Below are 27993 nucleotides of genomic sequence, written 5' to 3'. Positions count from 1 at the left end.
TGGAGGATATATTGGCAAGGGTGTTGTTCTGTATCTACGGATGCAACCCAGTCGTTCATTATAAATGCTCCATTGCCATACTGGTTGGCACTGTTCTTATCCCTTGCTTGCTAGCTAGCCAACTACGGCGAACTTACGGTCACGTCAAACGTAAAAAATAATAACAACAGCTGCATTTGCATTTGTTTAAGCTGTTTTCTAGTGACATTTATTTGGATACTGTAACGGCCGTCGTCAGAATTAGACCAAGGTGCAGCAGAGGATGTGTTCATCATTAGAATTTTAATTCAAAAAACAAGAGAACACTACAAAAATGAACAAAAACGACAGCAAACAGTCCTGTTAGGAAAATACTCAAAACAGAAACAATTGCCCACAAAAGCCAAAGGAAAAACATGCTCCTTATGTGTGACTCCCAATCAGCAACAACGAGCTTCAGCTGTGCCTGATTGGGAGCCACACACGGCCCAAAACAAAGAAATACAAAAACATAGAAAAAGGAACATAGAACGCCCACCCAATGTAACACCCTGGCCTAACCAAAATAAAGAACAAAAACCCCTCTCTATGGTCAGGGCGTTACAGATACATCCATAACAATGAGCTAATGAGGCACGATTTTGCCTGGCATGGAAAATGTGCTCTCTCGTCAGGACACTGTTGTTCAAAGGGGCTAGCCAACAAAACAGCTAACACAATCACTTCAAACACTGAAGCTGTAAAGACTGCAAACTAGCTGCACTTCGTTTCATTTTACCTTTTTTCAATTTACATTTCTTTGTAAATATCCATAAAAATGATGCCAGCTGATTTATGATTTTGACTAGCTGAGAAATGCTGCCTGCCTGTCTGTCTCGTCCTGAACCCCGACCCCTACACGTTCATTACTATGGGACAGCTGGAGATCGAATTTGAATATTGAAACATTGTTGCTAATGTCAGAGAGACAGACAGCAAGGTTTATGCAAATCTCCGATGTTGAAAAAAAAAATGTTGTCTAAAAGAAATGTGAGAATGTCTAGATGCTTTTTATAGTGGAGATCAAGTTCATAAATTGCCTGGCTGGGCTGATGAGACAGTGGATTGCGCAGTCAGATGGAAAAGAGTAAATAAGCATTTTAACGTCATAGATTTAGCCAGTGGTAACTTGTAGAATAGACACTGGCTGGAATGTGCTTTTAACCAATCAGCATTCAGGATTAGACCCACCCGTTATATAAACTTTATTGTGATCACCACCACAATCCCTCCACCCAAGAGAAAGAGCCTTCCTGTTCAAGGACCTGTCACTCACATAGCCAGGCCCTGCCCTTTGGCTGATGGCTGACCCCTGGCTCCTCACTGACATCAGCCAGGCAGCATAGAGGAGCAGGGGCCTTCACAACCACACTGACATGTGTCTCTGTCAGAGCAGAAGACAGAGTAGACGGTAAATGTGCTGTGAAAATAAATAGAAGCACCTCACAGTCTGCCAATCACAAATATCTCTTATTTTTTTCCCCTGTGTAAATATCAAGATACACATCACTCACCTGAGCTCATTAATGCCCGACACAACAGAATGGCTGACAATAAACCTGTCCATACACACCATTCCCTGTGGAAAGAGGCCGTAAGCGTCCACCCCTAGCCAGGGAAAATCTACTCTGTCAACACAGGAAAGTGTCCTAGCTCAAGAGTGAGGATTCATGTCTGAAAGCAAGAATAACTTTAATCAAAGAAAACTTGACTGAGAGGAAACAGGCTTTTGGGGAAGTTTTCTTTGCTTGCTCTCAGAGAAGAGAACAATCAAGAGCCAGATTAAAACGTGACTGACTGTGGAGGGAGTCGTCTGACTGGCACGGCTCCTGATTGACTGTGGAGGGAGGGAGTTGTCTGACTGGCACGGCTCCGGCACAAAAACATTGGCACATTTCATTTCTATTGGGCACAGGAACTATGAATAGGGCTTTCAGCAAATACGTAATTGTGCAGCAATCCTGAAACTCAGTTGATCCCGCATTACACAGTCAGCGGTGTTGCACTTTTTCCCCTCTTTCAGAGACATTTCCTTGGCTTTGCGTAAGCTTCCCTTATAAACCTGCGACTCAGTGTAAAATATAGATTACAAGCCTATTGAGCTTGGGTTTCATGTTGCTTAAATTAAATGCATTAGGAGCTGCTCTTTATCATTAGGGAAAACCCTGAGTGAAAGCCTGGCAAAGGGAAGGAGGTGACTGGAAAAGGAGAAAAGGGAGCGAGGGAAGTAGAGTTGTGTGTTAACAAAGCCCCTGCAGCCAATATATGTTGGCATGGCCTCCTATCCACAGCCCCTGTTGCTGGAGCCTAATGTTGCCATGAAAGCTGTCCCCCCTTGCTCCGTTGCTGAGAGGATTTGAGGGTCTGTGTATCTTATGGAAGGAAAAACACTATAAAACCAGGGGACTAAACCAGCCAATGGAGGTAGTTCCCAGAGGCCTGACCAGGCCGTGATGAAAGAGAAACACATAGGGTCTGCCTGCTCAGCTGTACCTCAGGATGAGTTACGATCAAACTGTGCAATTACTATGACAGTACCCACCACCATTTTAGCCTCCATGCCCTTTTAGTGTTGTTTAAATTTTACTGCCAGCCGAGATAGTTTGTTTGGTTGTCGCAGGTCGCCATCTGCCTGGGAGACGAGTCATTAAGATGAATATATAAGATGGCGCCTGTCATGTGTGCTCCCTCTCCGGCCTCTAGGTCACCAGACTGCTTATTATGGCGCACACCTGTCACCATCGTTACGCGCACCTGTGTGCCATCAGACTCACCTGGACTCCATAACGTCCCTGATTACCTTCCCTATATATGTCACTCCCTTTGGTTCCTTCCCCAGGCGTTATTGTTTATGTTCCTGTGTCATGTCTGTGCGTTGTTCGTGTTTCTTATATTGTATTACGTTGTGTTTATTTATTAAAACACTCAATCCCTGAACTTGCTTCCCGACTCTCAGCGCATATCGTTACAGCGCCAAAGAGAATGGCTGATGTTTTACGTGCTCCTAACCAACTGTGCTATTTTGTTAATTTTTTTGCATTGTTTGAAACCTATTTTGTACATAATGTTGCTGCTACCGTCTGACCGAACAGCGATTACTCACCTCGAACTGGATGAAGCTTTTTCCTTTAACGAGTCCGACGAGAAGGATTTTCCATGCACTGGCAGAACAGAGAAGCTACGTCTGGTAAAACGAGGGGTAAGGGTGTGTGTCTATTTGTCAATAACAGCTGGTGCGCGATGTCTAATATTAAAGAAGTCTTGAGGTATTGCTCGCCTGAGGTACAGTACCTTATGATAAGCTGTAGACCCCACTATCTACCAAGAGAGTTCTCATCTATAGTATTCATAACCGTCTATTTACCACCACAGACCGATGCTGGCACTAAGGCCGCACTCAACCAACTCTATAAGGCCATAAACAAACAAGAAAATGCTCATACAGAAGCGGCGCTCCTAGTGTCCAGGGACTTTAATGCAGGCAAACTTAAATCAGTTTTACCACATTTTTACCAGCATGTCACATGTGCAACGAGAGCAAAACAAACTCTAGACCACCTTTGCTCCACACAGAGATGCTTACAAAGCTCTCCTGCGCCCTCCATTTGGCAAATCTGACCATAATTCTATCCTCCTGATTCCTGCTTGCAAGCAAAACTAAAGCAGGAAGTACCAGTGACTCGCTCAATACGGAAGTGGTCAGATGACGTGGATGCTACGCTACAGGACTGTATTAACACATATTGGCATTTCTTCCGGGATTCATCCAATGGCATTGAGGAGTATACCACCTCAGTCATCGGCTTCATCTATAAGTGCATCGACGACGTCGTCCCCACAGTGACCGTACGTACATATCCCAACCAGAAGCCATGGATTACAGGCAACATCTGCATCGAGCTAAAGGCTAGAGCTGCCGCTTTCAAGGAGCGGGACACTAATCCAGACACTTATAAGAAATCCCGCTATGCCCTCAGATGAACCATCAAACAAGCAAAGCGTCAATACAGGATTAAGATAGAATCCTACTACAATGGCTCTGATGCTCGGCAGGGTTTGAAAACTATTACTGACTACAAAGGGAAACCCTAATGTGAGCTGCCTAGTGATGCGAGCCTACCAGATTAGCTAAATTCCTTTTATGCTTGCTTCGAGGCAAGCAATACTGAAGCATGCATGAGAGCACCAGCTGTTCTAGATGTCTGTGTGATAACGCTCTTGGTAGCCGATGTGAGCAAGACCTTTAAACAGATAAACATTCACAAAGCCGCGGGGCCAGACGGATTACCAAGAAGGGTACTCAAAGCACGCATGGACCAACTGGCAAGTGTCTTCACTGACATTTTCAACCTCTCCCTGACCAAGTCTGTAATACCTACATGTTTCAAGCAGACCACCATAGTCCCTGTGCCCAAGGAAGCGAAGGTAACCTGCCTAAATGATTACCACCCCGTACCACTCACAAAAGGAACACCTATGTGAGAATGCTGTTCATTGACTGCAGCTTAGCATTCAACACCATAGTGCCCACAAAGCTCATCACCAAGCTAAGGACCCTGGGACTAAACACCTCCCTCTGCAACTGGATCCTGGACTTCCTGACGGGCCACCCTCAGATGGTAAGGGTAGGCAACAACACGTCTGCCACACTGATCCTCAACACTGGGGCACCTCAGGAATGTGTACTTAGTCCCCTCTTGTACTCCCTGTTCACCCACGACTGTGTGGCCAAACACGACTCCAACAGTGGTAGGCCTGATCACCAACAATGATGCGACTGCCTATAGGGAGGAGGTCAGAGAACTGGCAGTGTGGTGCCAGGACAACAACCTCTCCCTCAATGTGAGCAAGACGTAAACTACAGGAAAAGGCGGGCCGAACAAACCCCCATTAACATCGACGGGGCTGTAGTGGAGTGGATCGAGAATTTCAAGTTCCTTGGTGTCCACATCACCAACGAACTATCATGGTTCAAACACACCAAGACAGTTGTGAAGAGGGCACGACAAAACCTTTTCCCCCTCAGGAGACTGAAAAGATTTGGCATGGGTCCCCAGATCCTCAAAATGTTCTACAGCTGCACCATCGAGAGCATCCTGACCGGTTGCATCACCACCTGGTATGGCAACTGCTCGGCATCTGATCGTAAGGCGCTACAGAGGATAGTGCGTACGGCCCAGTACATCACTGGGGCCAAGCTTCCTGCCATCCAGGACCTATATAATAGGCGGTGTCAGAGGAAAGCCCATAAAATTGACTCCAGTCATCCAAGTCCTAGACTGTTTTCTCTGCTACCGCACGGCAAGTGGTACCGGAGCACCAAGTCTAGGACCAAAAGGCTCTTCAACAGCTTCTACCCCCAAGCCATGACTTCTGCACAATTAATGAAATGGCCACCGGACTGTTTACATTGAACCCCCACTCCATTTGATTTGTACACTATTGCTACTCGCTGTTTATTATCTATGCATAGTCACTTCACCCCTACCAACATGTACAAATTACCTCAACTAACCTGTACCCCCGCACACTGACTCGGTGCTGGTACCCCCTGTATATAGCCTTGTTATTGTTATTTTATTGTGTTCGTTTTTATTATTTTTTACTTTAGTTTATTTGGTAAATATTTCCTTACCTCTTCTTGAACTGCACTGTTGGTTAAGGGCTTGTAAGTAAGCATTTCACAGTAAGGTCTACATTTGTATTCGGCCCATGTGACAAATAAAGTTTGATTTGATTTAACACCAGGGCTGGACAGAGGGAGAGCTGGGATGAGTGGGATGGTTTGACCAGGGCTTTAGCTAGAGCAAGATGACAGGGAGGCTGACATCACTGTAATAAACACAGTAAATGCATTAGCTGCAGAAGAGACCTTAAAGCGGAGAAAGGAAGATCAGATTGGGCCATACCAAGGTGTTGGTGTAAAGAGGCTGACCTCTTTAAATGAAAGAAGCTGATTAGTTAACAACAGGAAGGGATACAGAAATGGTAAAATTCATTGGGTCTCCTCCACTTATGAATGTCTCCTGGAGTTTTTGAAGATTGCTGTTAGTTGATGAGGAAGACAGGAGATAGGTTGTGCTCATTTTAAAATTGATCCTAATGATAATAAGCCTGTTGAATTGGTTGTAAAATACTAAATCATTTTCCGTATCAGTATCTGTCAAATACAACTGATACTAATACCGAAAATGATACAGTATTTGAATGCCAAGCTTTATGAACATTTCACGACCAAGCTTGCATTGACGTGGGGTGGACCAGTGTACGTGTCATCCATATGAATGGTCATGTACAGTACCAGTCAAATGTTTGGACACACCTACTCATTCAAGGATTTTTCTTAATTTTTTACTATTTTCTACATTGTAGAATCTTAGTGAAGACATCAAAACTATGAAAAAACACACATGGAATCATGGAGTAACCAAAAAAGTGTTAAACAAATCAAAATCTATTTTATATTTAAGATTCTTCAAAGTAGACACATTTGCCTTGATGACAGCTTTGCACAGTCTTGGCATTCTCTCAACCACCTTTATGAGGTAGTCACCCTGAATGCATTTTAATTTAATTTTAACAGGTGTAAATTGTTAAAACTTAATATGTGGAATTTATTTCCTTCTTAATGCGTTTGAGCCAATCAGTTGTGCTGTGACAAGGTAGGGCTGGTATACAGAAGAAAGTCCTTTTTGGTAAAAGACCAAGTCCATATTAAGGCAAGAACAGCTCAATTAAGCAAAGGGAAATGACAGGCTGTCATTACTTTAAGACATGAAGGTCAGTCAATCCGGAAAAAGTCAAGAACTTTGAAAGTCTTTTCAAGGGCAGTCGCAAAAACCATCAAGTGCAATGATGAAACTGACTCACATGAGGACTGCCACAGGAAAGGAAGACCCAGTTATCTCTGCTGCAGAGGACAAGTTCATTAGAATTACCAAAAAATGCTTCACAGAGTTCTAGTAACAGACACATCTCAACATAAACTGTTCACAGAAGACTGTGTGAATCAGGCCTTTGTGGTCGAATTGCTGCAAAGAAACCACCAATATGAAGAAGAGATTTGCTTGGGCCAAGAAACACAAGTAATGGACATTAGACCGGTTGAAATCTGTCCTTTGGCCTGATGAATCAAAATTTTAGATTTTTGGTTCCAAACGCCATGTCTTTGTGAGACGCAGAGTAGGTGAACGGATGATCTCCGCATGTGTGGTTCCCACCGTGAAGCATGGATGAGGAGGTGTGATAGTGTGAGGGTGCTTTGCTGATGACACTGTCAGTGTTTTATTTAGAATCCAAGGCACACTTAACCAGCATGGCTACCACTGCATTCTGGTTTGCACTTAGTGGGACTATAATTTGTTTTTCAACAGAACAATGAACCAAAACACACCTCCAGACTGTATAAGGGCTATTTGACCAAGGAGAGTGATGGAGTGCTGCATCAGATGAACCGACCTCAACCCAATTAAGATGGTTTGGGATGAGTTGGACCGCAGAATGCAGGAAAAGCAGCCAAGAAGTGCTCAGCATATGTGGGAACTCCTACAAGACTATTGGAAAAGCATTCCTCATGAAGCTGGTGTAGAGAATGCCAGGAGTGTGCAAAGCTGTCATCAAGGCAAAGGTTGGCTACTTTGAAGAATCTAAAATAAAAAGTATATTTTGATTTGTTAAATCAAATTTAGGTTACTACATGATTCCATATGTGTTATTTGATGGTTTTGATGTCTTCACTATTATTCTACAATGTAGAAAATAGCAAAAATAAAGAAAAATCCTTGAATGAGTAGGTGTGTCCAAACTTTTGACTGGTACTGTACATGTTCACAGTAATGTTCTCCTCTGTTGCTGTTGAAAACAATAGGGTGATTGTTCCTGTTGTCGGAAGGATCTCCCTCTATTGACTTTAGTACGCCTGCTGTGGCTCCTACCCTTGGTATTTAGAAATTGCTTCCCCTGTCATAACAGAGAAGAGACTAAAACACTGAGAGCAGCCCTCAAATCGTCAGGGCTAATTGCCTGCAGAGCTTGAGTTAAGCTGACAGGTGAAGGTGCGCGATGGATGTCTTACCGGTGGGGGGGGGGGGTGTTAGGGATTGACACCAGCTCCAATCTTTATGACCTGAGTCTGAACCTGTGACAAAATTACAGGCTCTCCAATAAGACCTCTTGTGTTTTACCCAGGGCTGTTTCTGTAACCCTTCTTTACCTCGCCACACAACAATTACCCAGCAGCGGTGCTCTGCTCCCTGCCTGTGGAGACCTGCCGCTCCGCATGGCTCAGCTCACAGCTCCTACAACAGGCCTGCCTGCCTAGCTGGCTGCCAACCACAGCCTTTGTTTTCACAAGGCTTTAATATGGACATGTTGCCCTCGGTCTCTGCAATTAAAACAGATCCACTGTACCTGCTCCAATCTATCTGGTTTTCTAGTCCTAATTTAACCAGGTGACTTGGCTGAGTGAATCACTTCTCATTCAACATCAGCATGGCTCTGACTGGCAAGTGGTGTAATAAATGTAAAATAATCAAACATAGACATGGGCCTAAACAAATGATTGGGAACAGTACAACGCAACAGTCATTAACAAATCAGCAATTCCTTGGTAGATCCTGATCGTGATCCATGGCATCTTCACATCTACGTTTTCGTGCAGTCGACTGGCATGGAAATTTGATTCACAGTCATCATTCTCAATGGTGAGGTATTCTTTTTATTCAATGGCTTAGAATGATGGGGTCTTGACAAAAGCAATGACAGTGAAAACATGACATCTGACAGTGCTTTTTAAAGTTGGCAATTGGCATTATGCTGTTGCCCCTTCCACCGCGTGTCTCTGAAAAGAAGATTAATATTTGTGTAGCTTTAATACAATGGATAGATCTTGCCTTGCCTGTTCAAATCGTACACTGGCTTGTACTATAGTGCTAGGCCTGAAGAAATAGCTACTTCGAAAGAGTTTCCCGTCCCCTCTGTCCTCCACCTTGACCTTCCTCAGACCAGTAACACACACACAGACCTGCCTCTTACCCCCCACCGCACCACCACTTCCTGCCCATAGGGCTGTACTGACAGTCCAAAGAAGGGCCCAGGGGTTGCTGTACGCCTCTAAATACACACTCATAGAAAGCATCCTCACTGTGTTTACACAAGGTGTTAGAGCACATTGCATCTAACTCAGTGTCAACCTGCACTGTTTGCTTTACAAATCATCCATGTCCGGTATCATGCACTAAAAATATACTTTACAGCATAACTAGCTTGCCTGGCCTGGGTCAAAGAGGAGTGTCTCTGTGTGCTAAAGGCCAATGTGCTTGCCGAAAAGATCAAGATGATAAATGTCACAACACAGAGTGCATAAAAGCCTTTGTTCTCTAAGCCTGATTTATGGTCAACTTTTCCATAAAGTATTACGAGCACAGTGCAACTTTGTGAATTATTTAATTCTACTGCAGTATTGCAGGAGTTAAATTGTTTTTCATGAATACAAATGTACATTTCAAACCCATGATATGATGTTGTGTATGTTTAACAATTTACTTGACTTGCACAAATGAGTGATTTACACAACTGTCATTAACTACAGTGATGTCAATGGATAGATTAAATACTGTATGTATTTTTTTATATGACATGCAGTACAGTTGTCCTATTATGCATTGCCTCGCGGCCTCGCCTTCTGCCGTATGGAGGGCCTTTTGTGTCAACTCAGCTCGAACCTCTTGCTGCATGTCGGCAGAGGGTTTAACGTCAATGTAGTTACATTGCATATCAGATCAAATGGAAGATTCCTCCTAGCATAGTGAGAGCATCAAGATATTTTTATGGATGAAGATTAAATAAACCCAGGAGTACACTTCATTCTGGTTCAAATAATGCTTAAAAATACAAATGAGTTTTCCTGAAAGTCAACTAAACCTGGATACCATTCTTGTGGTCTTCTATTCAAAGTTTTTCAGATGAAGATCAAAAATATTCTAGAAAGTAGTAATCAATATAATCATAATAATGTGGGACTTTCATCATTCATATGGAAATGATTGTCATTTTATTAAGTGTATTTAAATACACAAAACATACCTTGTATATGGTAAAAATAAAACAATCAGCATTGTGTTGTCCATGCCAAAACAAAAATATTCAGTAGCTTACCAACAAGCATTATTCACATCAGAAAAATACTGTACCAGTTTATATCAAACTAAATATAGATTATTTGTTTTAAAAAAGGAACTCTTTACAAAAAGACATCTTTAGAAGGAAACAACAGGAGGCCAAAGCGGAAAATAAAAGTGTTGACAAGCAGCTGAAGACAGTTTTATGTGGGGAGTCTGTAAGACAGAGTTAGAGGACTGTTCCGTTGATGCAATGGCCTGCGGGCTGAAAACCTCTCTAAAAGATTTTAAATGTTTGTCAGTTTCCTCGTTTCTTTGGCAAAGGGTGTGATTTATTCATTTCTACAGTCTCTGACAGTTTAAGAGGCTTCCCTCGTGGCAGTAAAACCCCTCCACCCCAGTTTCAAAATAGAAAGTTAAAGGGTCAGATACACTCTATTTTTTTCAAAATGAAAATAGAACTCTTTACCTATACTGCATATATACAGTACCAGTCAAAAGTTTGGACACACCTACTCATTCAAGGGTTTTTCTTTATTTTTACTATTTCCATCATTGTAGAGTAATAGTGAAGACATCAAAACCATGAAATAACACATATGAAATCATGTAGTAACCAAAGAAATGTTAAACAAATCAAAGTATATTTTAGATTTTAGATTCTTCAAAGTAGCTAACCTTTGCCTTGATGACAGCTTTACACACTATTTGCATTCTCTCAACCAGCTTCATGAAGAATGCTTTTCCAACATTCTTGAAGGAATTCCCACATATGCTGAGCACTTGTTGGCTGCTTTTCCTTCACTCTGCGGTCCAACTCATCAAAAACCATCTCAGTTGGGTTGAGGTCGGGTGATTGTGGAGGCCAGGTCATCTGATGCAGCACTCCATCACTCTCCATGGTCAAATAACCCTTACACAGCCTGGAGGTGTGTTTTGGGTCATTGTCCTGTTGAAAAACAAATGATAGTCCCACTAAGTGCAAACCAGATGGGATGGCGTATCGCTGCAGAATGCTGTGGTAGCCATGCTGGTTAAGTGTGCATTGAATTCTAAATAAATCTCTGACAGTGTCACCAGCAAAGCACCCCCACAAAATCACACCTCCTCCTCCATGCTTCACGGTAGGAACCACACATGTGGAGATCATCCAATTGCCTATTCTGCATCTCACAAAGACATGGCAGTTGGAACCAAAAATCTCACATTTGGACTCATCAGACCGAAGGACAGATTTCCACCGGTCTAATGTCCATTACTCGTGTTTCTTGGCCCAAGCAACTCAATTTGACCTTGAAGGCCTGATTCACACAGTCTGCTCCAAACAGTTGATGTTGAGATGTGTCTGTTACTTGAACTCTGTGAAGCATTTTTTTGGGCTGCAATTTCTGAGGATGGTAACTCTGATGATCTTATTCTCTGCAGCAGAGGTACCTCTGGGTCTTCTTTTCGTGTGGCGGTCCTCATGAGAGCCAGTTTCATTATAGCGCTTGATGGTTTTTGCGACTGCACTTGAATAAACTTTCTTATTGACTGACCTTCATTACTTAAAGTAATGATGGACTGTCATTTCTCTTTGCTTCGTTGAGCTGTTCTTGCCATAATATAGACTTGGTCTTTTACCAAATAGGGCTATCTTCTGTATACCACCCCTACCTTGTCACAACACAACTGATTGGCTCAAAGCAATTCAGATATATTTTTGATTTGTTTAACACTTTTTTGGTTACTACAAGATTCCATATGTTTTATTTAATAGTTTTGATGTTTTCACTATTATTCTATAATGTAGAAAATAGTAAAAATAAAGAAAAACCCTTGAATGAGTAGGTGTGTCCAAACTTTTGACTGGTACTGTATATCGTTATCTGACATACATTTTTCATTCCAGAATATTACTACAGTATGTTGCAGTGCATGTCTTTATAGATACAAATTGAAATACAGTATATTGTTTTGGAAACCTATCCAATGTAAAGCAACACAACACAAGTTAATTGACCAAATAAACAAGACGATACTGTAGCTCATGGACAGAAATACAATTCCTTTCAAAGCTTGACAAAATAAGTACAACGGCAGTGTTAACTGTAATTCAGAGCATATAGTAATTATTTACCAAAGTGTTGCTCTTTTTAATAAGCAAAAGTAAAACACTGTAAAAGAACACTTGATATGAATTTGGTATTAATAAACCTTGGTGTTGCTAGACTGGTAAAGCTTGTTATATCCTCTGAGAGAAAAAGGCACTATGACCAGTGTGGTCATTTTGTGTTATATCTGTGGCACAGTGTTGATTTACATATAGCTACAACACTCAGGCAAACTGGATAGCATGTGACTAAAGGAGTCCTCTCTCGGTAAACAAGCAGGTCTGAGGCTGGGGAGGTGATAATGTTGTTCTAAAAGGAAAACAAAAACACAGGGACAAAATGCACTGTACAATTCTGGATGTTTCATTTGTGTATACGTCTAACTCTACATGTAAACTATTTTTTAAACACCATTTTATTACAGTATATGGCAAAAGTGATATGGCAAAACCAAACTGATCTACCGTACCTATGAATGTCACCCACTCTAGTCAAACCTCAAACACGACTGACTAATCAATACCAGACAGGCTTTTTTCAGTGATCCTGAGGCACTACAGTAAGTGCTTCTGTTTTCCAGTCAGCACCAGTCTTTGGCTGTTTCATTCAGACATGAATAACTGTCTTCTTTAGCTGGCAGCATGTGTCTCTGACTGCATTGGGAGTGACTGCTCTTGCTGCTCTCGACCCTCGCTCACCGCCGTGGGATTGTAGGTTTCTGGAGCCCCGGCGACCGTGCTGAGGTCCTGGGGTTCCGACTGGGGTGCTTCTCTGTCGGCCAAGGCCCCTTCGGCTGCCCTCCTCATTCTCTCTTCCTCAGCCAGCCTGGCCAGCCTTTCCTCTGCCTCGATCTCCTCGGTGGTGGGGATGGAGTTCTTCTTAGGCCTGCCCTTGGGCTTGGTGGGGGCCTCCTGTCCTCCCTTCAGCACCTGGAGCAACACATCCCACACAAACACAGACACAGGGCTCAGTGGGGTTGTGATGAATGCTGGCCGTGGTCAAAGGCAACCGTGGTTATTATAGCAATTAAGGGAAGATGTATGGCTCTGAGCTGCTCCATGTACAGTCATTAATCTGGAGAGTTAACAGTTTGAGCCTTTTGTTCTCTGAGCTGCTGACCTGACTAGACTAGACTAGACTTTGGTGTCCCAGGCCCTCATCCCTCATCATCCCTCAAACCCAGACATTTACACCCCTATCACTCCTTCTCTCTACACTGACCCGGGGTCATTGTTGTTATGGGTGTGTGGCGCTCTCACCATTTTCTTCCACTTCATCCTTCTGTTCTGGTACCAGGTCTTCACCTGAAGCTGTGTGAGGCCTAGGGATTGGGCCAGGTCTAGTCTGCAGGGAAACAAAGATGTACAGTACACACGGCAACTCAATATACAGTACATGTTTCTGAAACATGAGTTATTTCTTTATAAGATTAAAAGCAGCAGTAGATAGACAATTGATTTCAGTGGAGGCTCCTCAGAAGAGGAAGGGGAGGACCATCCTCCTCAGTGAATTTCATAAAAATAAAAACGGTAAAACATTTAAAAAGTTATCCTTTTTAGATAAAAATATACAAAATATTATCACATGTCACCAAATAATTGATTAAAACACTATTTTGCAAAGGTCTACAGTAGCCTCAACAGCACTCTGTGGGGTAGCACCATAGTGTAGCTGGAGGACAACTAGCTTCCGTCCTCGTCTGGGAGGAGGACAGTAATTATGACAACTTCTGGAGGACGTCCTCCAACCTATCAGAGCTCTTGCAACATGAACTCACATGTTGTCCACACAATCAAAGGATCAGAGAATGAATCTAGTACTGAAAGCATAAGCTACAGCTAGATAGTACTGCAGTGCATAAAATGTGGTGAGTAGTTAACTCAGAGAGAGAAAGACAGTAGTTGAACAGTTTTAAACAAATTATTTTCTTCCAAAATGAAAGAGAAGCAAGAGAGAAATAGAGAGAGAGATTATAATTTTTTTTCAGTTTCACTTACTTAGCTATCAAATACAGCTAGCTAGTTTAGCCTACTGAAACACCCTGCTCAAACAGAGGGATGCTATGTAAGCTACCTGGCTATGACTTTCCAACACAGCACTGGAACTCTTCCAAGTCAAGGTAAGCTTTTGGTTTTACTAATTTGTTGCCACCAGGGCCTGCTGGTGTAATTGCTTACTGAATGTACACTGTAACGTTACTGCATAATTGTAGCGGGTTTACAAACACGTTAGTTATATTAGCTATGCTGACTATGAAGTTACTTTAGCTAATATGGTGACAACAATGTAGGCTGTGTGTAGCAGTTTGGCTTGGAAAGGTTTTATCGCCTGGTCACATACAGCTGATGTGTTGTGCACTGAAGTCCACAAGCAAAGGGAAGAGGTGAGAGGAGGAGAGCGCATAGATGCGAGAAGGAATACAACGTGGCTGCAATGAAAGAGAACTGTGTCTACGTGTGATCAGTGGTGTATTCATTCTGCTGATTCTGTTGAAAAACATTTCCTAAACGGAAGCAAACTGAACAAAAAGGGGATAAACATACCTGAATTTGTCTAACAGAAACTCTAGTTCGCAACTGTTGGACTAATGATTACACCCTATATCAGCTAGATGTAGGCAAGAGTGAGCAAGGTTGTATCGAATGTCAGTCCATGTGTCACTGTCTCAAATTTGTCTCTAGACCTGTGTGCACCTACGTTGTAAACTGTCATTCATAGGCTAGGTTGTAGCAATCTCATGATGGGTATAGGGAAAATTCAAGTATCATGTAGTAGCCTCAACCTATCCCTGTTACATTGAACTGGGCGAATGAAATATGAATGACAGACATCCAATATGCTGTAATAGAAATAAGGCCATGCTCATGAAAAAAAATTGTCCTCACTCATCTTAAACGACACTGACTGCCACTGATTGATTTACACAGAGAGGGTGTAGCTGGAGTAATAAAAACAAATGAATTAGTTACTTTTGCTTTCCAATCACCTATTGACTATCCTACTTTATAACCACATTCTGGTATGGTGCATCAGAGTACTGTAGTCTCCTTGATACAACCCTGTTATGGTCCAGAGAAAGACTTCACACCTGCAGCATACAGGAGAGACCATATTGAACATCTGTAAGGGATGTCAGCAATCGAATCAAAGCATCTGTTTCTGGATGTTCAGGAGGTCACTTCCTGGACACTTCCACCACATGTGCTCTGATCCATGACTAATAAGGGTATTGGATGGCGTGTAACATGATATCCCAGGAAGGGGGGTCAGTGAAAGAGGGATCAGCCTACAGCGGGAGGGAGCTTTATCAGGTTTTTTAAATGAGATTTCAGCCACATCTCAATTCTATGTCCTTCACACTCAAATGAGTGTGAAGGATTCTTTACATTTGATGTAAAGAGATAGATAGAGAGAGAGGAGGTGAGAGAGAGAGGTGAGAGAGAGAGAGAGAGAGAGAGAGAGAGAGAGAGAGAGAGAGAGAGAGAGAGAGAAAGAGAGGATTTGAAAGAGAGCTAGAGAGAGAGAGAGAGAGAGAGAAAGAGAGACTAGATTACTACAGAGCCATCAGCTTGCCCTCTGATCTTTCCACTCTTCCTATCTTCTCATCCTCCCTTCTTTCCCGTCCTCTCCTTCCCTTTCCCGTCCTCTCACCATCTCTATCTGACCTGATTTGAAAGTATTACATAGAGGGAACTCCAGTCCATACAACAGCATACAGTATTGACAGCTGCACTGCCTCAGTGATTGAGTGCAGAAGAAAAGTGTCTGTGCATACTTTGAAAAACCACTCTACACCAAAAATACAGGCAATCAAGCCGTCCATCATGCTTTACTGTCAAACCGCCCAGTGGAGGGACTGGAGGCAAGGAAAGTAATTGCAGGAGAGGAAAGCACCCCAGTTATTTATGGTCATTAGTTTTCTAGGGGGGGAAACCACACACTTACAGCGACAGGCTGCCATACAGTACTGTACGAATGACTCTGCTGGAGGCACTTAGAAGTCCTCTGTTTGCTGTTCGTCTCAAACCTGTATCAGCAGGGATTTTAGTTGCAGCTTAATGCATAATGATATTGATGATGATGCTTACTATACTAATCTCAATTAAATAAAATCATTATTGCTTAATGATTTAAATCATTACAGACTGTGGTGTGGTGTTAGGGGCTTTTTATATGCTGTTTTCCTCAGAACACTGTCTCAGTCAAAGACCACAGTGTCTCCAAGCCAAGAAATAGCAAAATAGAAAAGTAGAGACAAGGAGTTATCTTTGGATCATAACAAAGTGAACTGGGGAGCACGACACACTTGTGATGTTTTGAAAGGGGATTTTCTCTGTTTGTTTTCCATCCAGCTGTGGGTTTAATTAGTTCATCACAGCCAGTGGGAATTTGATTATTGGCATGATACAGATTTGGCAGTGAGGCCAGGATGGGTCATTTGGATCACCGCAGGGCTGTTGTAGTCTACCTCAGCCTGCCTGGGAGTTTACAGAGGAGCTGTGGTGTGGCTCTTTGGCTAGAACAGAGAAGTGTGATTTGCATTGAAGTAGAGATGCATTGTGTGAGTTTTCCCCAGGGATGGGATGTGTATAGACGGGTTAGATGATAACATCATGAAAACAATGTGCGCACTTCAATGGGCCAGAAGTCTGTGTGTTGTTATGATTCTGGATGGCCAGATAGCTAGCAACAATGACAAGAAGCTGCCATGTGGGGAATCGTAGGTGGCTCATTTCAGCTAGTTTCATCTTGTTCTTGATACCATGTCTTGTTTTGAGGTGTTTTTACTTATGTCACATCTAAAAACATTTGCTAGCTAGCTAATCAACAACTGTAACGATGTATTTGAGAGACAACAAGTGCTCATTGTACAAATGTATTTATGTTTCCAATTAACATTGGAGGCGAAAATAGTTTAGATGTTGTCAACAATCTAAACCAACCCTGTCTGTTTTGCCTCATAGTTGCGCACACGGTGGTTTTGTTGGTAAATCACTATAGACAGGGCTGATAACAAGCATCCTCTCCCAAGTCTTTTTGAGATTCTTCAGGGCCAAGGAGAAGGAACACACAGGTTTAAAATTGTAAAGTTCCGGTAATTACAATGGTGCCTTTTTAGTACAAATCTACAACAATATATAAAATAACTGGCCATTTTTAAAGCATTTTGTGGATGTTGTGTTTTAGTAAAATAATGATTTATCTTCTCTCAGATCAAGCTGTTGTAACCATGTGTTGCTGAGGTTTACTAGCTGTCTGATGTTCTTGTTGCTCGACCGAAGGAAAATATGAGGTTTATGGCTCAATATTAATTTGGGTTATAATGGAAATATGTCCGTCAGGCCAAATCTAAAAGTGGAGTTTAAAATAAAATGGAAAATGTGTTATTGCCGTATGTCAGGTATCGAAAATGACCCAGGGACTGGAGCCTACAACATGGATATTACCTCACCTAAATGCAGTGTACAAAGCTAAATATATTTTATATACACCTTCACATATATTACATGATTGGCAGTAAATCAATGCAATACATTCCTGTTTGCTTGTGTTGGCAGACGTCCCTAGTTTCTTGAATAGAGCAGTGATTCTTTGTTGAGGCTTTTTGCTATTCAAGAGCTTAGGGTTAAAACGTTACTCTTGTCTCAACTAGAATGCTGAGGTAATGCCTGGATTAGAGAACTTAACATTACATGACACATTACCCAGGACATAAATCAAAATGTTATGATGTTGATGCTGAACCTCTAGTCAGCTATTGCATTTCTTTTATGTTTTATGAAGTTTGGTTGCTTTCACAGAATTTCAAATTTTCACAAACTTGAGTGTCACCGGACTAAATGCTGTATGAAATTTAAGGTATTACAATACTGATCTATGAGGAAGGAAGCTTCTTTCAAGTAACCAATCAGCCTCTGGGGTGCTTTCATTTTGGCCTATCAGAGGCGAGATGCAATATGATACTGACCTATCAGGGGTGGAGAGGTACTTCTGTTTCTGGAACTTCTTCTCCAGGCCCATGAGCTGCAGCTCAGTGAAGATGGTGCGGCTGCGTCTGGGTTTCTTTAGCCGGGTGGTGCTGTGCTCCGTGTCTGACTCGCTGCTGATGCTGACAGGTGTCTCGCTGTGGGAGGCCTCGGAGACCCGGGAGTGGTGCTGGGGGGAGAGCAGCGGCAGGTGGGGAACCTGGCCGGGAGATGAGGGCTGGGAGAGGTGAGGGGGCATATTGGGGGGCTGCCGCGTGATGACTGAGAGAAGGGGGTAGGCCCGCAGTGAGGAGGATCCTAAAAGAGCAAAAAGAGAGAGAGGTCAGAGACAGGTGAAATGCAGAGCAATAAATACAATTGTACTTTTAAATGTGTATTGGATGGTAGTTTTTATAGACCTGTAATAATCACTAAGACAGGGTTCTTTTTAATTGCTATTTTTTTTACAATGAAAAGTGTTTTGACCTCTTTGATGTAGAAGGCTCTGATCCTAATGACGCACTGTGTGTTTTACTCTGCCACTCTGAACCCACCAATTGAATAATTATTTTGGGGCTAGATAAAGGATGTCTCTCTGCCGCCTCGAACACACACACACACACACACACACACACACACACACACACACACACACACACACACACACACACACACACACACACACACACACACACACACACACACACACACACACACACACACACACTGTAAATCCGAAGTGACTATGGCCCTCGCCATTTAACTCTCCCCCCTCTCTCTATCTCTTTATCTATGCAGACAGAAGCATCGAGACGCCAGAATCAATAAAAAGTAACAAATGTCTGCAGGGGCCACCCACTGGAGCCAAGAACAAAGACTGCGCTCCGCAATGAACATAATATCTGGTGGTGAAAACCTTACGGCTTCTAATAAACATCAGATCCCAATGGCATAATTCACGACTGAACTAAGACAGACAGAGAAACTAATGCTCTGTTTGCTATGTGGCAGGAGAGAGGGATGTGTTGAGGAAGAAGATATATAAAATCCAATGACAGAGGAGATAGGATATTATGCTGTCACATTACATACACAGCATACTCTTTCCCCTTGTGTGTTCCTCACTGCCTGTGGTGCATCTGCCTCTCTTATCTCTCCATCAACCCATAGACAAGATATATTATTCAAACACTACACGTACAACTGAGAGGATACATCCAGGCAGACCTGGGTTGTAAATGTGTATCCCCTTTCTCTGACATTTTCAGTGATGTTCAACAGTTATGGGAGCTGGTGTGACAGGGGGTTGGTTGGTCTGGGAGGTAATTGAGCATGTGTTCGGACACATGGGGGGGGAAAGTGGAGGGAGGTTACGCGCTGCAGCCTTCCCCTACCATATCTACACCCCCACCCCGAACCCTCCTCTCTCTCAGACAGAGCCTCGGGCTCGTCCCTATATACGTGACATCATCGCAGGGCGCTGAGCACATCACTAATCTTTCACCTCAGAGAATCGCTGCTGCTGCTGTCTGGACATGATGCCTCATTCCCTCCACAACACTCTCTCCCTTTTTCTCTTTCTCTCTCGTTCTCTCTCTTTCTCTGTCTGTCTCTTTCTTTCTCTCTCTTTCTCTCTTTTTCTGTCTCTCCCATATTAGCTCTGTCTTTGATGTTGAGTTGTGACAAACTAAGGGGACCTGTGCAGATAATTGTCATAAATAACTTGTTTATTATCTCTTTGTTGCATTTGAACATAAAGTGCCTTCGGAAAGTATTTAGACCCCTTCACTTTTTAAACATTCTGTAACGTTACAGCCTTATTCTAAAATTATATTAAATTGTTTTTTTCCCCCCTCATCAATCTACACACAATACCCCTTAATGACAAAGCAAAAACAAGATTTTTGAAATTTTTACTAACTTTTTTTTTTTTAAATACATGAAATATTACTTTTACATAAGTATTCAGACTCTTTACTCAGTACTTTCTTGAAGCACTTTTGGCAGCAATTACCACCTTGAGTCTTCTTGGGTATGACGCTACAAGCTCGGCACACCTGTATTTGGAGAGTTTCTCCCATTCTTCTCTGCAGATCCTCTCAAGCTCTGTCAGGTTGGATGGGGAGCGTTGCTGCACAGCTATTTTCAGGTCTCTCCAGAGACGTTTGATCGGTTTCAAGTCCGGGCTCTGGCTGGGCCACTCAAGGACATTCAGAGACTTGTCCCGAAGCCACTCCTGCGTTGTCTTGGCTGTGTGCTTAGGGTCGTTGTCATGATGGAAAGTGAACCTTCGCCCCAGTATGAGGGCCTGAGCGCTCTGGAGCAGGTTTTCATCAGGGATCTCTTTGCTCCGTTCATCTTTGCCTCAATCCTGACTAGTCTCCCAGTCACTGCCGCTGAAAAACATCCCCACAGCATGATGCTGCCAACACCATGCTTCCCCGTAGGGACAGTGCCAGGTTTCCTCCAGAAGTGACGCTTGGCATTCAGGCCTAAGAGTTCAATCTTGGTTTCATCAGAATAGAGAACCTTTTTTCTCATGGTCTGAGAGTCTTTAGGTGCCTTTTGGCAAACTCCAAGTGGGCTGTCATGTGCCTTTTACTGAGGAGTGGCTTCCGTCTGGCCACTCTACCATAAAGACCTAATTGGTGGAGTGCTGCAGAGATGGTTGTCCTTCTGGAAGGTTCTCTCATCTCCACAGAGGAACTCTAGAGCCCTGTCAGAGTGACCACTGGGTTCTTGGTCACCTCTCTGACCAAGGCCCTTCTCCCACAATTGCTCAGTTTGGAAGAGTCTTGTTGGTTCCAAACTTATTCCATTTAAGATGAAGGCAACTGTGTTCTTGGGGACCTTAAATGCTGCAGAATTGTTTTGGCACCCTTCCCAGATCAGTGGCTTGACTCAATCCTGTCTCGGAGTTCTACGGACAATTCTTTTGACTTCATGGCTTGGTTTTTGCTCTGACATGCACTGTCAGCTGTGGGACCTTCTATAGACAGGTGTGTGCCTTTCCAAATCATGTCCAATCAATTGAATTTACCAAAGTTGGACTCCAATGAAGTTGTAGAAACATCTCAAAGATGATCAATGGAAACAGGCTGAGCTCAATTTCAAGTCTTATAGCAAAGGGTCTGAATACTTATGTAAATATGTATTTTTAATTATTATTATTATTATAAATTAGCAAAAAAAATCAAAAAACCTGTTTTCGCTTTGTCATTATAGGGTATAGTGTGTAAATTGCTGAGTTTTTTATTTATTTAATCAATTTTAGAATAAGACTGTAACATAACAAAATGTGAAAAAAGTCAAGGGGTCTGAATACTTTCCGAAGGCACTGTATGTATTTATCTTTCGGAAATATATTGGTATTATTATGGAATAATAAAAAAATACACAGAAATAGCAATACATAAAGAGTCCAAGTGAATAATTACTTGCTGTCACTTTAAATGGGAAGATTGATTGAAAAGCAAGGAAGGAAACATCTTGGTTTCTTTCACAGTCTTCAGGAAATCTCCTGTCAATGTAGAGCTTGAGGTTGTCTTGAGAGTTGTGACAGCCGTGTCTTTTGGATGCTTGTCAGAAGGGAAAAATCAGACCTCATGGTGACTTTCTACTGACAACTGAGCCGGGTTCCTTAGCCCAGATCTGACACATTGTTGACAAGTTCCAGTGTCCTGTCAATAGTCTACAAATAAACCATTTGTGTAGCAAGGAGAGTGCACTCTGTCCATGCTAAAGCACACTGATACTCTTGACAAGCACAATCGGAATGCTCGGACTGGCACATGTGCTTGTGGTAGTCATTACAGAATAAATACCTCCTAATAATAGGTAAAGAATAGGCTGGTAGCATTAGACACACACATGCCTGTTTTATCATATGGTATCGATAACATAATAATTATTGGAGAAAAAAAATAGATTTTTGATGTTTAAATTAGATTTTATGTATAATTAGAAGGTTTTGATAATGGCAGGACTTAGTAGAATAAGTCACCATTTTGCAGTGAAATCTCCAGCAACAAGCTCATTGGTTGTTTGATATTTACTTCTTATTTTCTGCACCTTTTCTCTTTGTTTAATTGGATTCCAAGATGATGATTCAAGACTTGGTACTCAGAGGCCACATGAACTTACAGTAATATGTATTGTTTTGGGTGTATCATGTGGTGACAGGTTGAGAAGTGTTACATTAGACATGTACATTTCTTCACTCATCAGCCATCTTGTCAAGCCAGCCCAAGTCAAACACTGCAGGAATGGGATGGGCAACAGGGTATGCTGCTTTAACTATCATTCATTTCATTGGAGTCATTCACCTGCTTTTGACAGATCAGACCAGTTAAGTGTCAATTTCAACTCAAGTTTGGGTTTTATGAGATGTTTTGAGGTTTCTAGAGTGTTATGTGTAGTGTTGTGGTGCTATTTTCTCATGCTCACAGGCAGTTTTGTCAGATGTGTGCCAATCCGAGGGCATTGTGTTTCCTGTAAGTGTTAACTACATAATTCACAATCATGTGAATTTTACCTTGGCATTCGAAAACAGCCTGCAGTGCAATATACTGTAAAACCGATCTCTGATCTGCCTTGATGCAGAGCTCTGATGATGATCTGATGGCTCAGGAATTGTGTGTGTGTGTGTGTGTGTGTGTGTGTGTGTGTGTGTGTGTGTGTGTGTGTGTGTGTGTGTGTGTGTGTGTGTGTGTGTGTGTGTGTGTGTGTGTGTGTGTGTGTGTGTGTGCGTGCGTGCGTGCGTGCGTGCGTGCGTGTGTGTGTGCGCGTGTGCGTGTGCGTGAGTGAGTGAGTGCTTGTGTATGTCAATGCTTTATGTGTTAACAGAGACGTGATCGTACCCCTCAAGCTAGTCTCATGGTTAATGGCAGGCCTTATTGTCTGTGGTGGATTAGCTGTTAAAATGGGATGAAAAGCCTTTGCTCTCCCTGGTTTCTTCCCTAAACCCTCAGCGGTGGCGTAGGACTATGCTGCACTACCTGGGCCCCTCGAGGTCCACACCCTCCTATTTGGTCGTTTTTCATCGCGCTGTCATGTGAGATTACGCCAGAGTTGGTCTTTATCTCTCTCACCTCCTTCCAGAAATCCCACTAAAAGCCTTGCCCTGGGTTCTGCTGAGAGATGAGACTCTAAATTAAATATTGTAACCCACCATTACACTGTTCACTGCTCCCCTGCAAGGTAATGATCTGCTGGAGGTCAGGTCTATCTAGCAGGTCTATCACTCCTGTAGTTTTACAAGGCACAAAACGAGATCAGAGAATAGGCTCAGAGGTCATCAACCGGTTTTACTGTGTACACTGTCGTAAGGGCATTTGGCTTGGCACAGATAAATGGACCATCGTGAAATGTAAAGCAAGGAGCAGAGAGGTGTGATCCTTGACAGACAAGACCATTACAGAGCAGAGGGGGTTGTTGGATCAAAGAGAGGAGTAATCACTTAGTCGACATGTTGAGTGGTCTCTTACTAGTTGATGCCATATTATATCAAGAACAAACAAACATCTTGTAATTTGGGTAAAATTACCTGCTTGGGACCACTGTCCTATAGCAGCCTCTACTGGTAACTGCTGGAGCAGAAGCTCCACACTGTGAGAATGTAGACACGACTTTCACTGATGGGGAACAGCGGGCCAATGGACTTTCACTGGCTCTGGGCCTATAAGCCTGCCAGCTTCTATATTGAGCGTTACAAGCCATTGAAGTGTTTGACTATACTGTGTCTCACACCCCCTCAGCTAAGTGGTGGGCACTGGGTAGTAATATGTGGGCTGGTTACTCTATCCATCCGTCACGGGGTTGCCAAAACCCTTTACAGTGCCCTCTAGCAAATACCCAAACCCCACATCGCCTGCTATTTATATCTATGTCGCTGTCATCATCAAATTGCAGCAGTTATTATTTCATAGTTTAGGTAATTATCATAATGATTATTTGAGAGAGCAGTAGTCAATGTTGTTTTGACTCACAACAGTAGGATAACCCATTAAGAATGGATTTAGAAATTCTGCTGCATTTGAGGGAAAGAAATGTGTTAGTCTTTCAGGCCAGATGCTTTTTAGGGAAATTAGTTTGTCACTTTCCTGTATAATTTTAATACTGTGTTGGAAGCATTTATGACTGACTGCAGATCAACAGTAATTGTGTGGAAATCACAGTTAGTAAGCCATGATAAATGGGAAGAAAAATAAGTTCATGTTGATGATTTAGAGAAATCAAGTGCTAAGCTACATGTTTTGTGAACAAAGCATTATCTGACCGGCTAAGCAAGTGAGACAGCATTCAAATAGTTCGTCTTCACACTTTGTGGCAATGTTTTGTTTTGTTGCTTTTTCAAATTTGCTTGTATTGATTAAGGAAGAACGTGTAATCATTATTTTATGCACTTATTACTTGTTTTGACTGGCCTTTTGGGATACTGAATGAAGAATGAAGTTAGTCTTCCTAAATGAAACAGTTGGATCAAGCGCAGGTAGCCCATGAATTTATAAGTTGCTGAGATGACAATCGCAATGAATGTCTCTTCATAAAGCAACATACTTCTATGAATGAAGGTCATTGGGGCTGACTTGCACACTTCATCACCATACTGTAACCTTTCATGGTGTTTGCACAAGCAACTGTAGTGTCAGGTAGGATAAATGTCCATCAATGATGACATACTAACCTTGCCCTTAACCACCATGTACCTGCCCTCACCAATATCAAACTGTGGAACTTTGGGCACATCCTGCACCCCATATACCCTCCAGAAAGTAAGTTGGGTAAAGGGCATTGCCCATGCTTCAGTAAATGCAAAGTGGCAGCAGTAAAAGTCATTAGGCAAGGCTCTGGGTTTAGCACTGCGCCCAGATTAATCCTTCTGAATCAGGACAAGTGGCATAGTAGTTACTGCTGTAGAAACCAAACGCCTGCTGTTTCATCTAAGTGCAGGGTTAGTTATTGTGTGTTCTGAGTTCATGTGTCTTTTGTCAGAAGTGAATATGTTAAGTTGACAGTGTCAACATAATTCATGGGGAATCAGGTTTCACCTTACTAACCGCCTTGATCACCACACTGGGGCTTGGTTCATCCTGTATTTTTAACATGAACATAAAAGACTGAGGTTGATAATGATATGAATGTCAGAGTAATATATTAGACTAATAATATAGACTTATTGGAGGAATTTGCTGATTGATTGTGAGACAGCATATTGAGTAGATGTTGCATAACTTTCATAGGCCCTAGTACATAACGTTTTATTTGTGAATGAAAGTATATGGAAATGACAGTTAAACTGTGAAATCATGTTTTGGATTGGAAAAGGGTCACATCCGTTCTACTGTTGTAAAAGGAATTTAAAACGGTCAAGTCTATCAAATAGGTTACAACACTTTAGGAGTCTACATTACATCAACTGTACCTGTTGCATTTATTTGGTGTGCTTTATTTCACGGGTCAAAGTTGCATGATAAATCCCTGTAAATAACAGGCTATCACAATATCAACCATAATATAGCCCTTTGATAAATATAGATAGCAGGCCTAACACGAATATAAAGGTGCACCATGAGTAAAAGTGCAAGTGAGGACAGTCGCCTGAATGAAGTTTACACATCATCCATCGCTATAGTACTCGTCTTGCACAGGTAAACTTCAACATGAATTGACAATCATGACGTTTAATGTGATTCTGAACCTGTCCCTGTTCCTTATTTGCTTATATTAGAGATGTATCGAACAGAAGGTTATGCAAATGAAGCTCCATTTCTTTAAAGCTGTTAATTGACAAGTAACGGATTCTGCACAGGTGTGTTGAGCCATGCTATGGCCTCTATTGACAATTTAATACAAGTTATTTTGTCAATACTCCTAATAAAACCATTAGCCTTATGTATTTCGTGATATGAGTAGACCCATGATGGACGACCGCCTGAACATTTACGAAGCATATGCCTAATAACTCACTTTGTCCATGATAAACAAAATCAGATGTAGTTTTAATACAATAATGATTAGCATTCACTGAATGAATAGCAATATTAGATATAAACCATTAACACCATTATGCATTCATCAGCATCCCTTGATTTGACTGAGAGTTCAAGCATATCCACTTACCCGAACATGAGTGCAGAGGTTTAGGCCTAACGATGAGTGAAGGGCATACTGAGTAAAGAGAAAGTTTCTCAAAGTAATCACAAGTTTCCTTGGAAAGAATTTCGTCAATCATAAAAGTCTTGTAGCGACGCCTGGCTGCTTTCAGCTGCCCGGAGGAGGAGAGTCTCAACTCGGCTTGACAGTGCATGATGTCCCGATGTGCTTGGCTTTCGCACTGTGCCCAAATATTAGTTCAAAATGTCAAAATGAAACCAGTTCAAACTTGAGATTTGGGTGTCTTCAAGCAAATTCGTGTTATTGATACATTTTAGTCGTCCGTTTTCCGAAAAGGCTTGTTTTGTTCTATTCCTGGCGGTACTAACTGCAATAGCCTTCAACTTGAGCCGCGCAGTGTGCTTCAGAGTGGTTATTATGAACAATGTGCCCGGACGCGCCGCTATATATAAACGATCTCCCTACACACATCTTTACTGCAGGACACTCCAGATGTCAATCAACGTATCTCTCTCTCTCTCTCTCTCTCTCTCTAGCTCTCTCTCTCTCTCTCTCTCTCTCTCTCGCTCTCGTTCTCTCTCTCTCTCTCTCTCTCGCAATGTCTCTCTCTCTAGCACTATCTCTCTCAGACTTACAGACACACTCGCACTCTTCCTCAACCCCTCTCGCTCTCTCAGAGCAGCCCAAACCGGTCTCGCTTCTTTGTTCTTCCCTATATCCACTCTAATTGCACAAGGCGTTCAAAAACTTTACAGTAGTAACATTGGCCATATGATACAATATTTTAGATGATTATTGGAGGGATTATTATTATTATTGCCATTATTAGTATCTGCTTTAGTGTTATGCCTAACCTTTAGCAGCTAATTATTGTCTTCATATTATTTCTCGAACATCAATAGGACTATGGATGTGCATAGTTGATTGTAATAGAGAAGTGCGTAGCCTATAAATAGACTGAATTTAAATGTATGGTAATAGAAAAGCATGATATTTGGCCAAACGCTTCAGGCCTATTATGTTATGCCTAACTGGTGGGATTAAAATGAATGTATAACTAGGCTACGCATGAATGAATATGGGCTATTTAATGCATTGAGCTCACACGTAAATCAAAAATATATTATTATTATTATTGCAAAACTATTATTTAAAAGCAATTAAGGGATAACAAAACGACTATAAACGACTATACTAAGTAATCGGATTAAAATGAATGTATAGGTAGGCTATGAATGAGTGTATTTAATGCATTTGGGATTACACATACATTTTAAATATATTATTATTGTAATAGCTATTCTTTAAAAGCAATTAAGGGATAAGAAAAACAACTATAAACGACTACAAACTAACAGTAACACTAAACGTATTTTGCAGTGCAACCCTGCTTTCGGACTACGGGGAAAAACGTATTGCAGCAGGTTGGTATTATTCCTTCTTGTGAGTTGAAAGAGGAACTTTTGTAGCGTTTGTAATTTTCTTATGCACATGTTTTTCGATCGTGTTTTTCTATTACACATTTACTTTCATAGCCTAACACAATAACACACTAATGGTCATTTTTTAAATCCTATTTGTATAGAATTATAATTATTTTATTGTTGCTATTATGCCAATATTTGTTTGGTTATTTGTTTATTATGCCGTTATAACGTTTTGTAAGTCTTTTCGTCAACGAAT

General features: G+C 41.9%; 1 protein-coding gene across 1 annotated transcript; it reads right to left on the bottom strand.

Moving 5' to 3' along the window:
- Positions 1-12040: 12040 nt before the first annotated feature.
- On the bottom strand, positions 12041-26842 carry LOC106581100 (homeobox protein BarH-like 2). The gene is made up of 4 exons (XM_014162834.2): positions 26317-26842; positions 18198-18513; positions 13489-13573; positions 12041-13158 (listed from the first exon to the last, which is right to left on the bottom strand). The coding sequence occupies exons 1-4, from the start codon at positions 26501-26503 to the stop codon at positions 12859-12861; spliced, it is 888 nt and encodes a 295-aa protein (XP_014018309.1). The 5' UTR covers positions 26504-26842; the 3' UTR covers positions 12041-12858.
- Between the last annotated feature and the right edge of the window lie 1151 nt (positions 26843-27993).

This window comes from Salmo salar, chromosome ssa20 (genome assembly GCF_905237065.1).
Source record: "Salmo salar chromosome ssa20, Ssal_v3.1, whole genome shotgun sequence".
In the NCBI taxonomy this organism is placed as follows: Eukaryota; Metazoa; Chordata; class Actinopteri; order Salmoniformes; family Salmonidae; genus Salmo; species Salmo salar.
Note: the sequence above shows the minus strand (reverse complement) of the source record. Positions and strands in the feature narration are given on the sequence as shown.